This window comes from Strigops habroptila, chromosome 1, assembly GCF_004027225.2.
Source record: "Strigops habroptila isolate Jane chromosome 1, bStrHab1.2.pri, whole genome shotgun sequence".
NCBI classification, from domain to species: domain Eukaryota; kingdom Metazoa; phylum Chordata; class Aves; order Psittaciformes; family Psittacidae; genus Strigops; species Strigops habroptila.
In genome coordinates, this window is record NC_044277.2 from 61,456,054 (window position 1) to 61,473,912 (window position 17,859).

General features: G+C 45.1%; 1 protein-coding gene across 1 annotated transcript in view; it reads left to right on the forward strand.

The window, feature by feature from the left end:
- Positions 1-3,112: 3,112 nt before the first annotated feature.
- PARD6G (par-6 family cell polarity regulator gamma) overlaps positions 3,113-17,859 on the forward strand; it is a 64,826-nt gene continuing 50,079 nt past the window's right edge. The window contains exons 1-2 of the mRNA XM_030491028.1: positions 3,113-3,416; positions 16,151-16,373. Of these exons, the coding sequence (XP_030346888.1) occupies positions 3,345-3,416; positions 16,151-16,373 (295 nt within the window). The 5' untranslated portion in view covers positions 3,113-3,344. The remainder of the gene's footprint in view (positions 3,417-16,150; positions 16,374-17,859) is intronic.

Consider the following 17,859-nt stretch of genomic DNA (forward strand, 5'->3'; position numbering starts at 1 on the left):
CTGGGGCCGGGGCAGCCTGGGAGCACACACTGTGTTTTGGTTCCTGCTGGTAGACAGAGCTGAAGTCACTGCTCTTCACAGCGCAGGCATGGGAAGGGGAGCCAAGAGGAGAGGGAGACTTCTCAAGCTGTTTTAATTGTGCCTCAGCTCTGTTCTGGAGGAAAGGGATTAAATCTGCAAGTAATTTGGCAATGGGAAAAGAAGAAGGTGTATCTTAGAGGATGTACAAAAATGGAATGAACTAGATTTCAGTGAAGCTTGACTGAAAAGCAGTCACTTTTAATAATTTTAATTATATTAATAGTTAATATTAAAATGATATATCAATAAATACTTGTACGAGATTATAGTATTTTCCTACTAATTAAATTATATAGCCAGTTTTTCATACTGTGACCCACTAACCATGCATATGCCTGGTTTAGCCTAATCAATGAGCTATCCAGAAACTGATCATTCCCTGCATCAGAGAATGGGCATTTAACTCAAATTGGACTTCTTCTAGGTAAAACATTTGCATTTTAAAAATCTGTTGAACATTATATTTGAAATCCTGGCAATGTATATTAAAACCTGAACAAAAATAATTGAAATTCAACTATCTTTTTTATTTACTGATGGCTTTTTTTAAAGAGGCAAACAGATCAACTGAGAAAAAGAGGCAGAAACCAAATTTTGTTGAAGTAGTTTGAAAAGAACCTTTGCTAGCAATAGCCTCCTTGGAGGTATAAAAAGCAGATTTCCTCATATTAGTGTATTCACTCTGTTTACTGCAAGAAGCGTTTAATGTGAGACTGAAAAAGGGGGCAGGAACGGAACAGCAGAAAAGCAGCTTTTCTTTTGGGTGAATAAAAAATATACATAAATAGGAGAGGCAGTGATCTACCACTTCTAAATTCTTGTAGGATAGAAGAAATGGAAACAACATTAGCTCCACTCCCCAAATACAGTAATTCGTGTCCTCAATACACCTGTTAGCTTCAAAGACAGGGTAGATGAGAAGAAGAGGATTGTGTATTCATGTGGTGGTGGAAACACGAACAGGATCTTCAGTGGCTGCTGCTGACAGTGGAGGGAGTATGGAAGTCCCCTTAGCTCTGCTGGTAAATCAGTGCTTTGAAAAATGTATCTGTATTATTTACAAATCCAGCACGGCTTGCCCCCAACATATATATATATATATATTTATTCATTTTTATTGAATTCCCATTCTGGTTACACACAGCTTGGTAGGAATTATTAGTTTGAATAGTCTTTATTAATATGAAAGAGATGGCAATGAAGCACATGCACTTCCAGAAGGAAGCATAAAATACATTAAAAAAAAAAAGATAAATTAGTTTAATCTGTGCTTCTCAAATGAATATCACAAATACAAGAAGTACCAAATCTAAAGTTAAGACTAAAATTAAATTGCTTATTGATTGCCAACTGCTGAGAACTTACATTTTCTTAGAAAAAAATTAAGCAAACTAAAGATTTGAGACAAAATTTAATACAGATCTTTCCTTCTCTGTGGTTCAACCCCATCTTACACTCCTGAAATGCGTAAAGGCACTCCCTTAAGGGCTTTTTATGGACGTAGGAGGTAATGCAAACAGCAGGGTCCCTTTCTGAGGGTCAGCTGGAGGACGGGTGAGCTGGAATAACATCCCACCTGAAGTCCCTCCTAATGCTCCCAGCGATGCAAGTAATACCAGATGCAACCAATCCCTGCTGGAGGTTACATGACTAGACCGGTCCTTCAGCTACTGATTAACTCCCCTCCAGTGAACTGGCCTTGTTGCTCCAGATGTGGAATCACTAAACCATATGGATCCAGCTGTTGACTTCCAAGATCAGTCTTTAAATGGAAACCTCACAGAAGGGATGTTCAGCCCCTGAGCACCCCGGGGATGCTGTATCTCCACAGCTCGGACTTGGCCATCACAGCAGGAAAGCGAAGTTGATGCATTGCTCATGCTAAGATAAAAAGAGGAAAAGACCAAGTTCACACAAACATTTCCTTTCTCAGCTCTCTGGACTTTATTTTTCCAGCTTGAGTTACAGCAAACCTTCTGAATACAGTGCAAGCCCAGAACATGTGGTGAATGATCATTTCAGATCCATTTTCCAGTAAGCTGGAGCTGGTTTGTAGCTGGGGCATATGCTTTGATCCTCCCACTTGGAGTCACATGAAAAGTCAGCTCAGTGCTTTTTTTCTGCTCCTAAATTCACGGGTATTCCCTGCTGCTGCCATTGACACCTGCCCAGTGGGTCTGGAGAAGGGGAGGTGGGTGATTTGTCACGTCTGCCGGGACTTTATGCTCCTTCCTTGGGCAGGCAGACGATCCTAGGAGATACTGAGCAGTAGGAAACAGGTTGCACAGGTCCCTGCCTTGTCCTCAGCTTCTTTACATCACGACTGATGTTTTGGGCAGGACCGTGTAGGAAAAAACACCACTGTCAAAGGCTCTCAGTGACTAAAGACACTGACTGAAGGGAAAAGGTCTGTTAAAAGAATTATAAAGGTCCTTGGCAGAAGATGGAAAGAAGTAAGTTCCTTTGAGATTCCCAAATTAGTAACCTACCTAATTAATAAGGGCTGCAAGCAGAGGGAGGCAACCCACCGATTTATTTTAAGGAGGGAGTGGTGGAAACTCTCCTCCCAAACCTGATGGTTTGTGGTCTCAAATTAACGACCGGCAGCACTTTTCACACCCCAACGCTCTTTACGAACAACCAGCGCCGTCTGGAAAGTTCGCGCAGGTCTCCGCGACAACACCACGGGCACCCCCAGCGCACCGCGGTCCGGCGGCTGTTTTGGGTGTACTTTCTGCATCGGAAGTGATTTTGGGTGGCGGGACCGCTCCCGGCCTGTGGGACCGGGCAGGTGCCGGGGCCTGGCACCACCACCACGCTCAGCACAGGGCGGCTCCACTCCAGCGCAGCCCGACACCGCCGGGGGGGGGGGGGGGGGGGAGGGAAGCTCCGTGCGCGCCGCTCGGAGCCGCGCACACGCGTGGGGCGGAGGGGCGGAGCTGAGGCGGGGCGCGGCCAATCGGCGGCGGCGTTGGGGGGGGGGGCGGCGATGGGCGTGGCCCACGGGCGCGCGGGTGCCGCGGGAGAGCCGGGGCGCGAGCGCAGCGGAGCGGCCGCTCTCTATTGGCGCGGGGAGGCGGGGAGGCGGCGGCGGAGGGGGGGGAATACGCACACAAAGTCGCGCGAGCGGGGCGCCGCGTGCCGCCTGCCAGCGGGGCCGATCGGGGGCGGGGGGGGGCGCGTCCCGGTGGGCGCTGCGGCCCGCGGCGGGCGTGAGGCGGCGGGGAGCGAAGCGGGGAAGAAAGAGCAGCGGGACCGGGAAGATGAACCGGAGTTTCAACAAATCTCAGACACTGCGGTATCTGGAGTGCAGCGCGGTGGAAGTGAAGAGCAAGGTGAGCGCGGCCGCCGAAAATGAATGGACCCCCCTCCTTTCGTCCGTCCCGTACTCCTCTCTTTGCCCTCCGGCCGTCTCCCCGCGGTGCGGTAGTTCGCCGAGAAGCGGGATCGCCGCTCCGGGCGCAGCCCCCGGCGAGTCAACCCTGCCCGGCATGAGGCGGTGGCGGCGCGACCCTTCCCCGAGCGCCCCCGGAGCGGCGCCGGGGCCGGGGCGGGCAGGCGCCGGGGGCCCCGCGGCCGCCGCTCCCGCTCGATCTTTTGTTTCGCCGCGAGAACTTTGGTGGTAACTTTGTGGGGCAGCTCGGAAAGCGCCGGTCGCCGCGCCTCGCCTCGCCTGCCGGGAAGGCTGCGGCTTGGGCTGGGGGTGCCTCTGCTCCCCGCAGCCGCCGGAGCACGCCGCCCCGCTGCTTCGGCCGTCTCCCCGGTAGTGGGTCGGGTCTTCAAGCGCGGTTTGACAAGGGGAGCGGAGGAGCGAGAGGGAGAAGGGTTCCCCTCCCTCCGGGTCTGGCAGCGCCGAATTCCGGCTCTTGATCCGAGTCGGAGAAGGCAGAGCGAGGCCTGCGGGAAGCTTCACCCTCCTGCGGCGGCTTAGCCAGGTGGTACCCGGGGGTGGCGGCACCCGCCGTGAGCCATTCAGCTAGTGCACCCGCGTACTGTTGGGGAAGGGATGCGATCCGCAGGGCTGTCGTGCACAGAAACAGCCGTCTGCCGGAGCTCGGCTGCTTAAAGTGGCGATGTCGGTTCCTGCGGTGTCTTTGGTTGGTTTTGCTGAGCTCTCTTCAAGAGGCTCTGGTTGCTCTTGGTTGAACCAGCACGTCAGAATCTTGCCTGCCACCCTTGTGTGCAAAAGTAAGTCGCATTTAAGCAAAACTGAGGAATCTCCCCGAAAGCCTGTGGTTTATATACATGTAACACAAAACGTGTAGGCAGTGCCTAAGTTGAAAAGAGTGTGGAGTAACATTAGCATGTCCTGGAATTGTGCACAGCCCGGGTCACCTGCTGTGATGGTGTTGGAGGTGATGACTTTGGGACTTGGTGCCGGGTGCGCCCTATTTTTGTCCCTTGCTGCTGTTAATATTTGTATTTGGATCAAACACCTTTGAGCGACACATAGACCTGGGGATGGTGAGACTGCTTCAGTAGGAGAACTACCTTGTATCCAAGGGGCTCTCCCAGTTGTTTCTAAACGTGGCACCTGAAATGCGGGTTGAGGCCCTCATTTGCTGACCTCCTGTTGCCACTTAAATGGCCTCAGCTGGCCTTGGAAGTTCTATCCTGCTTCCATTGCTGGAAAGTTTTGGTTCAGTTTGTACCTGTTCTAAGGTACAACCCACTCACAACATTCATTGTGGCCCAGATCCTGTTTTCTCATTGCTGTGTTGTACCCCATGCACTGTTTGAGCTTGAAACTAAAACCCTGACCAGAATAAGACTTTTTTTAGTATGTTCATCCTCTCTCTTCTACTTTTAATATTGCTATAGCTTGACTTTGCTCTATTAACAATTAAAAAGCAACCTTATAACCTACACCTCATAGCCTCCTTTACAGCTGCAGGAATCCTGTAAGCGAACTCCATGTGGTTGTATAGACACAGAATGATTTAGGGAGGTTGTAAGTGTGCAAATGACTGCACATTTCTGGAGAAAAGGAAAATAAGCTTGTGTGAATGGGAGGGGTTTACTAGAGGCCTTCTGTAGCTCAGGGTTGTCACTGCTGATGGCCCAGAAGTTGCTTTGGAGAACTGTACTGCATTGGAAGGAGACTTAAAATCTCCTGCTGAGGGCCTACACCCAGTGATGATCCATTAACGTGCAGCATGGATTGGTGACGGGTGTGCTGCTGGGGTTCTACTGGTAGCATGACTTGTGCACAATAACATCTAGACTGTTCATGTAGCAGGCTGTTGGCAAACAGAGGTTGGTACTGACATTTCAAGATGGTTTTCTTTTGTCTGTAAAGCTTGTAGTTTCCCTCTGATGGACTTACTCTTCAGTAGTTAGAAGTAGATCCAGTGAGAAAGCTCTGGCCAATGGTACCTGGCAAGATACTGTATGAAGACCTTATACCTCTTACTAAAGAGTGGTAATCTTGTAGGGTCAGTTATGATGCTGTCTGTCTCATCCCTGTGGATCACTGGGTTGTCCTCCAGTCGTCTACATATATGGATTGCATTACGTGTCTTTAATGGGTGGACTATCTAAGGCTGGGGAAACAGAAAGATCCCATAGTGCTGCTTTTGGTAGCCATATGTAGTCAGCCTTTTAAACACTTAGTTGCCTGTGTTTTGTAAGTGTAAGGCCTGCCCGGACTTGCCTGAGAACTCGAAAGTTGAGTCTGAGAACTCATGATTGTGCAGCTATCGCCTGGGAGCGCAGGCTGCCAGGTGAGCGGAGGTGGGTGCAGTCAGCCTCTGCGCCAGGGCATGCTGCTGGCCCGCGATCAAGGGATTCTCTTGTGCCTTTTCAAAGGCTGGGGAAGTGGCGGGCTGTGGGCAGGTGGAATCCCTTTCAGCGGAGGAGCTGGGTGTGAGAGCGCGCTGCTTCTGCACCACAGCACGAAATGGCTCTTCTCCTTTCCTGAAGATAGAGCTGGATGTGAAGGAGCTCTGGAGAAAATAGCTGTGGGGAGTCAGATGGGCAATAGGCTGCAAGTGTTGGGTTTTTGATATCCCTGCCTCTGTTACAATAACCAGGTTGTACCTTCCTTAAGGATGAACCATCATACAGCTGGTGTGTTGTGTTAGTCATGATTCAGAAATGGCTCCTGTGAAAACCGACCAAGATTTTCCTAGATTTCCTGAATTTCTTTCCTATTCTTCAAATGAAAGTTCTTGAAAGCTGGTTTGTGCCCTAGGTTATTGGAAGAGGAGAGTTTGTCAGCTCCTTAGTACCATACTGGGTAAGACACTTCTCTGGCAATCCCCAGGTTTGTTTCAGTTTTAAGATTCTGATGTGTTAATAATCAGAGGGTTATTAAAAACAGGAGGGGGGAAAGGAAAGCAGGGAAGCATCTTGGAGGCCCAGAAGCATGCTTAGCTCCTGACGCTTGTGTCCGTGGATATTTTAATGCCTTGTGACTACGTGGTGGGAACATTTGCAGTGATATGTTCTCTGTCTACAGGTCTTTGCAGAAGAATGAGCTTTGTGGCACTGTGTAATATCTCTTGGTGTATGTCAGGTTGTTTTTCCTCTAGGCAACTAAGGAAGCACCTCAGATCTCCGTGTTGCAGCAAATACTGAAGGGAAAAAGCGCATCAGCCATCTGTCCGCACCTCTGTTTTCAGACATGGCAGTGATGGAAATTGCTGTAGTCTTCTGCTTTAAGAAGTCCCCTTCTGTCAGGCTCTGTGCTTCCTCTCTTCCTCTGTCTCCTCCCCAGAGAGCTGGCCTTACAATCAAAACACTTAAAAGCTTATTGCTAGATAGGAAAGAGGAAGGGTAAAGAGAAGCCTGCTTAGAAATTGGCACATGTCATAGGAAAATATTAATTGAATTGTAATTACACCTTATCCTTCTTCTCCTGTCTTTTACAACAGAATAAATGAGAAGTTCAGTTCTTATCTAGGTGTTGTCTGTGTAGCTCAGGATTAATGTTTCAGCCCTTTTAGACAGGATCTGAAAACACATTATCTTGCTGGCTTGAAACAACTGTGTATTCTCATGTGCCTAATGCTCCCTGGCTCCTTTCCCTCAACGGGTGACAAGTGAAATATCTGTCCCCTCTGAAGAAATTGCCTCTAATCTCTGAAAAAGGTTTCCAGATGACCCTTTCTCTCCCTCTTCTCCCTTTTACCAAGAGCTCCAGTGCCTGCAATGCGTGAGGCTTGTTTGTTTGTTTGGATTGGGATCTTCTGGCCACAGGCAGGATTCTTCACCTATTTTTCATTTTCTGTGCTTAGCTTTACAGAGAGATTGCAAGGCTCTTTCCCCGTGAGTGTAAGCCTAGAGAAGAACAAATACTTTTAGAATAGGAATTCCTACATTAATGGTGAGACTTTTCTTTAATTACAGCTCCATGTAGGCAACCTTCTCTTGTCCTTCTCTGAGTTGAAAGACTTTCTTTTTGGGTAATTTTTATCCTTGAACTGTATATGCTGGAGGGTAGCTATCAGCCCAAGTGTGTATTTCTTTCCCAGTGGCTTGGGTATTCTGGAATAGTAGAGGTGTAAGATTGCCTCAGGCCTTTAAATGGTACCCTTTGAATTGGTTGTGAAAGTGTGTGTATGTTTCTGACTTAAAAGCAGCAGAGAAGTATTTTTCTGCTACTCTTGTATGATTTCCTGCAAGCTGTGCATACGAGCAAGAATTAATTTTCATGTTTTCGAAAGTGGCTAAATGCACTCGTGTTTCCCCGAAATGCAGTCCTTTGGAGGGGGGAATAAGCCACCCTTGTTGTTGCCCAACCCTCTCAGACAATGGAACTTTTGATAATGGCTGAGGATTATGAAAGTGCAGCTAACCTGACCCAAGTGCTGACTGTGACATTTCTGCCTTATTAATAGTGTCATGTTTTCTTGCAATACAAACTGATTTACAAATTAACAATAATGTGGCTAACATCCTACTACTATAAACAAACCCGTTAAGATAAATATAACCAGTTAACTATAACCATATTTTTTTCGCTCTTTTTTCCCACCCTGTTTTGACTTTGTTCCAGTAAATGCTGGTGTTCAGATGGATGCTGCAAATGGATTTTTAATAAATTTTCAATCATTTTCTGATGTGCCCAGAGTATAGACATGATACTGTTACAGTTCTTGAAGACAGAGAGCATGTTTGGGATCAGCCGTACTCTGTGCACTTAGGAAGTCACTAGCAGATAACATGATGTGTTTTGGTCTGGGGCAAGTGTAGAAGTCAGTGCTTCAGCACTAGAACTGCTAGATTGATGTAATATCTAAACAGCTTGTGGGTTGGTTGTTCTGCTCATGTGTCATCTCCCCTTCCTAGGAGTGTATCTGTGCCTGTAACATGAAGATAGCTGGTTTTAAACCTTTCAAATCATCCCCCTCCCCCGAAAAAAAGTTGCCGATACTGCTCAAACACCTTAGCAGTATTGCATGTCCGTGTGACTGTTTAGCTACTACAGTATATGTACATGCATTGTGTATTTGAAAGGTATAAAGTATAACATCAAACAGCGTTAAAACTAGAAATAGCGTAAGAGCAAACCAGTCACTTGTAAAGAGATTTTAAAGTTCTGGTTCTTCTCTGCCTGGTGTTAACAGAGAGGTCTACAAGTTGTTTTCCAGCCTTTTGTACTTTGATTTCACTCTAACCCTGAAGTCTTACAGTTCTTCTGAAGTTTTAAGAAATGTTTTCCATGTGTAGCACGCTTCAGAATTGATCAGAAAGCATCACTCTTCTTAAACCTACAGGATGTTAAAACAAACTTCAAGTCTGCTTTAAGGTTTTAAGCAGTACTTTAGATTCTTCCAAGTTAAGGTCATACTTGTCATACCTAGAATAAAACTAAAATAAGTGCAGTGAAAAGCTCTGTACCAGCTGATTTAACTTCTGGTTTTGAGCTTCAAAACATATTTCATTATATGCAAACCAAATATGTGATGGACTCAGAAAACCGCAGAGCTTCCCTCTCTCAAATGAAGACAGTATGCCACAGCAATAGCAGCTTGAGACGGTTTGGACTGTTGCAAAACCTGTCAGGAGAAAGATACTGTAAACATTAATCTCTTAAAATTTTGCCTCTGTTCCTTTCCCTCCCAGTTTGCTGGGCTTCTGACAGCAGGTATTGTATTTATTCTGATGTGCTAAATTGCATCTGCTAAACTCCTTGTTCCTCTGTTGTTACAAATCTTTGGTTTTTTCATAGTAGGATGACTTTCTGAAGTGGTTATAGCTAGTAAGCTTAAGCCTGTCTTTAAATGGCTAGGTGACTTGAGAGAAGGTGACCACAGCTCAGCAAGTTACCATGATGCAGCTGTGCCACAGCAGTTGGTCCTGTGCATGTTTGCTGCCCTTCACAGATGAGAGGCTGAAAGGTGTTGGTAGCGCAAAGTCATTTTCTGATAGTTCTGTTCAAGTGATGGCTGCAATAAGCACAAACACGGTGTAACCATCTTCCCTGACCTGTACTCTGGCACTATGAGTGCCTGTAGGAGATACGGGGAAGGCTAGGATACGTGCTTTGAGCTACCTGGCTTCATAGAGCCACGGGATGGAAGAGGATAAGCTCTGGTGCTCACGTTACAGTCTTAGGTCCTTCATAACAAAACAAACTAACAGAAAGTCAAAATCTAGTTATGGGAAGATGATAGTTCCTCTGACAATGTTCCCAAAGTAAGTGTACCGTAACAGGCTTGGATATAACTGTGCTACCTGAATGGTTATCAATATCCCTATGATGCATCGACCAGAAGGCCAGGGCTGCTACCTTGTGTGTCAGCATCTCCCATACTCTCCTATTCTTGATCCTGCCTCCAGGTTCGCACGTTTGCTTTCGTAATCTTTGTTAGCCTAGTAACTTGGGAATTTTCGATCTGCTTAGAACTTCAGCCAACCAGTCTGTCATTTGTTAGTAGTCTTCAGAATTTTAGTCTCACCTCACTGAAACAGTCTTAAAGGACATAGAACAATGAATGGACCTTTAATTTTCTGAGGTGCTCTTTAAAGTTGAAAAGTTGTTTACAGCCAACTCATAAAGGAATGTCTCTTGTGTGAGGTTAAAATACCTGTGGAGGCTCTGTCTGGCAGGCTGCAGGACTAGCTCCCTCCAAGGAGTTCTTCAGGGGTGCAATTAATAATGCTTTCCTTGGTAGGCCCTTATCATTCCTTTTGAAAGACACTGCACATGCTTAATCTGAGCTTTTAGTAACCAAGAAATGCTCTTCCAGGGATTGATTGCTTGCCTCTAATTGCCTATTCGGCTTGGGCCAGAACTTAAAGATGAAATGCATCTTTGGAGACATTCCCTCCGTCTAAGTAAAGGCAAAATTTCCCAGTGCAGATGTAATCCTGTTCCCATTGGAAATTCCTGAGGTTAATGGAGGCAGAAGTGTCTGGGTCAGGGTGTGGTGCAGCAGCCCCAGGGCCACAGGGCCTGGGGCCATCCCTGGTGCTTCCGCCCTGTGTGGTTGTTCGCAGTCCCCCATCAGGTCTGGCTAGGGCTGTGCGAGTGCACTGGGTTACTCCTCTGCAGCTGGTGCTGGCTCTCAGCTCATGGGGAAACCTCTGGTGGAAACTAAAATGGCCTTAAATAAGTTTCCAACCAGCCAGAGCCCTTACTAGTTGCAGGTGTCTTGTAACTGTGTGGGTATCTCGTAGTAAATGTTCAGAATGTGGTTTGCTCTTGGTAGAGACCTGTACTAGTGCAGGTCTTCCTGCAGGAAGCTGGGCTCATGGGTTTTTCTGCTGTTGGCAGTGTTGATCAGACCTCAGTGGTCCTTTATCCCTCTGGGTGACAAAGAGCCAAATGTTCCTTTCCCCCTTGTACTGATGGTGACATGCCACGGAAGCATGCATCCTGACCTGTGTGCTGAAGCTGTGTGATGTGATGGGTGTGTGGTGCTTGGTGTTCTCTCAAAAATACAGGAACAGCTTGGTCTACATCCTTTGCAAAAACAGACTTTGGTTTGTACCCAGAGATGTAGGGGACTGGAATTAAAAAGGAAGAGATTTGCCTTCTGGAAAGGCAGATCAGCCATTTAAGGCGAAGATCTATTTTAAAGACTTTGCTGTGAACAACTGTTTCTTGAAGGAGAGCAGCACCGTGGGCTTAAATATAAAGAGTTGAGGCAGTACTGATTGAGAGACATGGTAGGGAGAAAGCAGCTATGTGGGTGACCTGATGGAAGAGGAGCTACTGAAGCCGGGGTAGCAAATAAAGGGGTGGTGAGTTTAGAAGAACAGGATGGGAATTACTCTTGTGGATAGCTGTTTTCACAAGCTATCACCAACTAAGAAATAGTTGGATGGTAGTGAGGCATAATAGTGTTTGGGAAAGCTGGGGAAAAGGACAGAGCAGCAGACAGTTGAGTCAAGGGATTCAGTTGCTGAATCAAGAATCAGCAGATGAGTAGCTGAATGGTGTACATGGATTTAAGATACTGGGCAGAAAAGATCTGGGTGATTACCATACAGACGTTTGCAGCTGCCTGGATGAAAGGGTGGTACTGGAGTTACAGGTGCTAGGGAAGGCCCTGTAATGGTCTTGTGCCCAATAATGAAAGAAGGTAGGTAAAGCAGAGAAAGAGGTAAGCATAGCTTAAAGTTGCCCTTGAGCCTTAAATAAGTTTCCTTGAGCTGGCAGCTGAGCATTGGTGAAGAGATCATAAAGAGATTGCATGGGTGGTGTGTCTCATGAGTCAAAGTTGATCTAGGAGTGATGGGAACAAAGAAGCTGAATCTGTCTTCTGAGTAGGTGCAGAAGAGAGAAAATTGTTTTCATGGGCTGAGCCTCACAGACTGCTGGAGAGGTTTGGAGGGCTTGCAAAGGCTGTTCTGATAATCAGTGTCACGAAGCATTGTGTCCAAGGAGCGTGAAGAAGAGGGGGACCGCTTGGTTTCTCTGGGACACACACACACTATTCTAAGGATTGAAGATACTAAAGCATGGCTGTATTTTTATGGGGAAGTGAAAGGGGAGAATACAAGGAGGGAAGGGTAGGAGTATGGCATAATGCCAATCAGGAAAAAAGTTCAGGGGAGAAGGTAGTGAAATTGTGCCTGTGATGGGGTTCCTATGAAAGGCAAGTAGAAGAGAGGCCGTCTTGCTCTGTGAGTGTCTCTTGGAAGAAGTAGCAGGGGTCTGAGCAGAAGATGAAATCCCATGCTTCCCATCAGCTTCATCATTGGGATGGAGCAGAGCTGCTCTGAGGCAAGAAATTACAGTCTGTGCAGGGATGAGAGTGTTTTTCTTTCTATTCCTGATTTTTACTTCATGGGAGAAGTGGCTAATGTAATTCATGTTTATTGCTAAATGTTGCTCTTTGATGTCTTCTCATTACAATAGCCTGAACTCAAAGCCAGCAATAAACTAGAGGGATGGCACCTCATAAACATAGGGCTTCATTTTTGACTATGTAAACTTTTTGAAACTTTAAATTTGAAGAGAAAAAGTTAGTCTTTTTTGCTTGCAAATAACTCTTCTATTTCATTTCACAGAATAACAGCCCTCCAAGTAAACAAACATCAAAATCCCTCCTCTCCCTCCTCTCCTCTGACCTCTTGCCCCCCTAGCCAGAGAAAGAAATCATTGCTTGCTCTCGGTCAGCCTATGTAAGTTTCGGTCAGCTGGCTGTGACTTTCTTCTTTTTTAACCAGGTTTTATCAGAACACTGTGCTTTTTCTTTTCTTTTTTTGCTAATTTTTCATGGAATCTGTGTTTTGCTCAGGGTTCCTGCTTATTGTACAGTATTTTGGTGGGTGCTTTTTCTCACCTAGCTGCAGACAGCAAGTACAGTGGCTGGCTGATACTTCAGAGGATCTTGGGACAGAGCTTATTGTTTTTGAACAAAATGTACAATTCTTTCTACTTTCTTGTTTGGTTTTTTTTTTCCAGTCATGATTAGCTCTGTCAGACTAAATTCTTTCAAGTTCTCTTAGGCCTTCCTGTCCTCTGACTTCTGCAATAGTAGATGCAGTATTTGCATTAGATGAATAGGTCAGAATAATTTACTTCATTATGGAAGACTGATCTGCTTGTTAAAACCACTAGTTTATCAAACAGTGTAATACAGTATTGTTCTAGCAGAGACTCTGCTGGCAGACACTAGTCCTTGTGTCTCTTTCTGTGGAGGGATATCCTAAAGATGAACTTTCTTTGTAGCTAAGAAAAGCAGATAGTCATCTTGGCTATCTTTGCAAAGCCCTCAGAATTTGTAGTTTCTGGAAGATAGGTGGTGGATATTACCTGGCTGAATACAATGCAGAGCACCCAGTCTCCAAGCTGTGTGGTACTGCAGAACCTATTATTACTGTGATACTCTCTATCAGCCTCATTAGGGATGATGAATGAGCCGAAGCATTTTTTTTTTTTCACCCCCTCTTCTGAAAAGACCCGCTGACAATGGTTGCTGAGTGTGTACATAGGCACAGGGTGAATTAATCAGCTAAACTACTACTACAGTATTACTAACCTTTAAACAAAAAACCCCATCATCCTTGTTATCTGCTTAAATCACTTTTGAAGAGACTCTCTGTTCCTCCTGCTCCTCTGCAGAATCACCTTCTAGCTCCCTGCCTTAAAGGGAAAAAGTCACAAGTGAAATTGCTTGCATTTGTTTATCGTTGATTTGTTCCAAAGTGAAGGAAATTCCCTCTTGGGCTTTCCTGAGGCTGCACTTGTGAACCAGTAGATTTGACTGTACAGTGTTTGCATCAGACCTCAGCACCCCAAGTCTGCAATTGCATCCCTGTGGGAGGACTGTTTACCCTCATGTCACGCTCCACTGATAGTATCGTGTGTGTTGTGCCTACAGAGGTTAGGATGGGAGGCCTGGCCCTTTTCACTAGCTATCCACCTCTCATGGGGCAGCTTAAGCTGAACTTCTGGTCATACCAAAGTGTAAATAACCATCCTTGCTTCTTTCCTCTCTCCTTCCCATGTTACTTTCCTGCTGAGCATGATGCCCCAGCGTGGGAGCTGGCCTGTGCCTTGGTGTGTGTGTCGGGCAGAGCAGGACCAATGTGCTCCCCAGCAGACCATGCGGGGTGGGTGTTTAGGAAGGGATGTGTGTTGCGCTGGCTGGGGTGAGACTGCACGGCATCCGCTTCCTTGCAAGTACCATGCATGCCAGTGGTCCTAAACAAGTTGTCTGTCCAGTAAACAAGTGGTTACTGGGATTGGCATCTGAATTCCCTGGTCCGGTGTGGTTTTGGCTAAGGGAATCCTTTATTCCTGTTCAGGTGTGCAGAGCGGCTCTAAACAAGGCCTATGAAGATCTTGTTCCTGCACCTTTCGTTTACCATAGAAATGTTAAACTTGTCACTTGAAGATGGTTGCTTCTTGTTGGAATCGAGGAAAAAGAAAACTTCAAAGTACTCTTTAAATAAAAAGACTTAATCTTTTTTTTTCCAGTTTGAAATGTGTCAACAGAAGTTAGTTGTCTCTTGGATTTTTCTGGAGAGGAGCAAGGGTGGAGGACAAAGGAGGACTGTTTCTCCTCCATTGGAACCAGCTGTGGTTTGTTCGGCTTTTGTGCATTTGGATGGGCATTCTGAATTGAAATCCAAACTGGAACTAGCAGTTAATATTACAAACAAGCAGCATAATTTGACTAAACAAGCTTTCAGATGATCATAACTAGGCTTTGATGCTGAAGAGTGGGATTTTCATAACTGCGGAAGTAATTTGAGAACATGCTTGCACCCAAAGCCAGTAGGGTTGGTTTGATGTTTTTTGGTTGTTGGTTTTTTTCTTTCCTTGAAGATTATTATGGTGATGATTCATACTTTTGTTAGTCTCAGCAAAAGAGTGGCTTGCATGTATAGTTGATTTAACATCTGGGAACCTCTAAGCAAGTAATTCTCCATTTTGAGGAAGAATTTATCTACAGAAAATTCAGAAAATTCTCCCTTTTTTAAGTCCTTTGTCTGCTTGTTAGTGTTTTGTCTTTGGTTTCTTGCCCTGTATTGACTGACTTTGCAAATGTGAACTTCCATGAGATCCTAGTCACAGCCTTCCTTGTTCTTGGATTTGCAGATGTGGTTCCTTGTTTTCAGGAGTGAGTTAGCGTGGTTTGGGAGGTTCAGTTGATGAACAGTAGTTTACTAGTACTATACAGTCTGAGTTATGAAGTTAAGTCTAGCAGAAAGATGATTTAAGCTCCTTAGTTTAACTAGATGCCTATTTTCACTGTCTTAATTTCCTTAAATAGAGAAACTATTTTTTTCCTGTCCTGTTCTTAATAGCCTATTTGGTTTCTAATATCACAAAGAAGGTCCATTGAAATATTTTTCTCAGTCACTTTCTGACTTGTTTAAAACAACTTAATGGATTTTTAACACTTTCAGTTGTCTTGTGCCAAATCAAACCCTCTTTTTTTTTTTTTTTTTTTTTTTTTGTTTTTTTTTTCTTTTTTTTTTTTTTTTTTTAATTTTAACAGCCACTCAGTGGTCTGTAAAGCTTCAAAAATAAAACCCAGTGGAGTGACAGAAAAACTAAACCCGTGAAAACTAACTTGGAATAAGAGCTTTCCTCCTCTTGTATGGATTACCGGGAAATTCAGGAGGCATGTAGAGTGCGTGTATTTCCTAGTAACAAGCTGTGCACTCACATACCACACTTCTTTAAAGGTCTTGTGGTTGGGATCCCAGTAGTATTGATGGGAAACGTGCAAAGAATTTTTATAAGGTTGCTTGAATAGCTGAGTAACTTCTTTTGAAAGAGGTAGAGTGAACTAACACTTCTGCTTCGGAGAAGAATGGTTCTGTGGATACCCAAGATGATAATGAATGATGGAGCTTCGAAGTTAAATCCTACAAATGCAATTATCCTCTAGAGGATTTAAATAAAACTTAATGCTTAAAAAATACACTTTCTTTTAGGATGACACACTTTAGCATATCTATTGTCAAACAAGGTGGTGTCTTGGTTGTGTTCTAATATGAGGACCTAAAAGGCCATTTGTAGATTTGAAAGCACCAATACGTGATGATATTCATCATAGAAAGAGAGAGGTGATGCAGACCATGTTCAAATGCCAAGCTAGAACATTGGACTGTGGTGACATTTGACAGCAGATGTTCTGTTTGTTTTCTCTTGCAGTTTGGGGCAGAGTTCAGAAGATTCTCCCTGGATCGCTACAAGCCAGGAAAGTTTGAAGACTTCTACAAACTAATTCTTCACATTCATCATATAGCCAACCTGGAAGTGATGATTGGATATGCTGATGTACATGGAGATCTTCTCCCCATTAATAATGATGACAACTTCTTCAAGGCTGTTTCAAGTGCTCATCCGCTGCTCAGGGTTTTTATACAAAGACAAGGTAAGATGCAGTTTCATTTTAGTGCCTCAGTGTTCTGAGGGAAGGTGAGGAGTGGATTTGTGGCCCCTATTTAGAGGCTGAAAATATGTAAGAGGGACCCAGGAGCCCTCTCACTCCTCAGGACTCTCACTCATGCACTTCATTACCATTTGCAGGAATGGCATGACTTCAGGGCAAGTAGAGGAACTGCATTGCTGCCTGTTAGGTGTTTGAAGGATAACATGTTGAAAATCATCATGAGCCTCTTATTTTCCAAGGGGAGTGTAACTTGTGCTGCTGGTAATGTGTCATCACATTAGCATGCCACCTGCACCACTCCACTTGTTTGAGGAAACTGTGAGGACGATGAGGGGATCCTAATACTTCCATGTAGAAATCTATCTGTCGTGATAGTCAGTGTCATACCCAAGTGATTCATGCCTGTATACTGTGTGAATGGACACAGGTACGCAGTTATTAAAAGAAAAAAGAGATCACAAATCTGTCACAAATGAGATCTTGTTTGACTGTTGACCTGGCAGACAGACAAATGATGATTCTCCCCTCTGTCCTTACACTAAGGAGTGTTGAATCTTCCCATTTTGAATCATCAAGCAAACCTTGGGCAGAATTGCCTAAATGTCAAGATGACATCAGGTTTAAGTGGCTGTGTGTTATTCTTGTCAAGCCTTGCGGATATCTGAAACCTTCTCCTTAAAGACTATGTTTGGCAGTTGCTTCAGATGAGGATTGTTTTTTATAACAAGGTGTCTTCCCCACAGAGCTCCTTAAATCCCACGGGAACCTAACACTATGTTAACGCTACCTCCGTGTTTTTTCAGTCATGTGGTGATTTATGGCACAGGGGGTTTGGAATTAAAATCTTGTTAGTAACAGAGTCAGAAATGAGGCAATCTGAGGCTTTGAGCAGTCATGTAGCTCTTCTGGCCTGGACTCCCTGCTGTGTGGGTGTTTACTGATAAAGATTTAGCAGGAGGCTCCAGCCTGCTCGTTGGTATGAGCTGGTATAGTGTGTGGTTTGATTCGGTGTCGTCAGATACATCCAGGGCTGTGTGGCCGCTGCCCATTCAAGCATGTTTTCTGCTGCCTTCCTTTAGATGGGAATAAGTGCTCAAGGAGGCAATGGAGAAGAGGATCTAGAGCAGTTTTGTTTGTGTGTCCATCAGATGAGTGGAAATCTCTGGGAAAGAACTTGGGTTGCTAGCTCTCCCTTCTAGAGTGGAAAATGCAAAGGTGGATGACAAGTCCTGTTAAATCTGCTTCCTGTAATGCCTGTTAAGGCTTGTGAATGTTCATGGTGGGTCAGATCATGAGAAATCGCTTGCATGACTTTGTCATGCATGCATCAGTTCGAGTTCATTCATGTCTCTGGATCAGTCCTGTTCAAAATGTGGCTCTCCTTTCTCTGCTTGGGCAAACTGCTGAAGTTGCTGAGTACCCTTAACTCTGTGTTGGGACAGGGAGTTGGCACCAAAATGCTGATCAC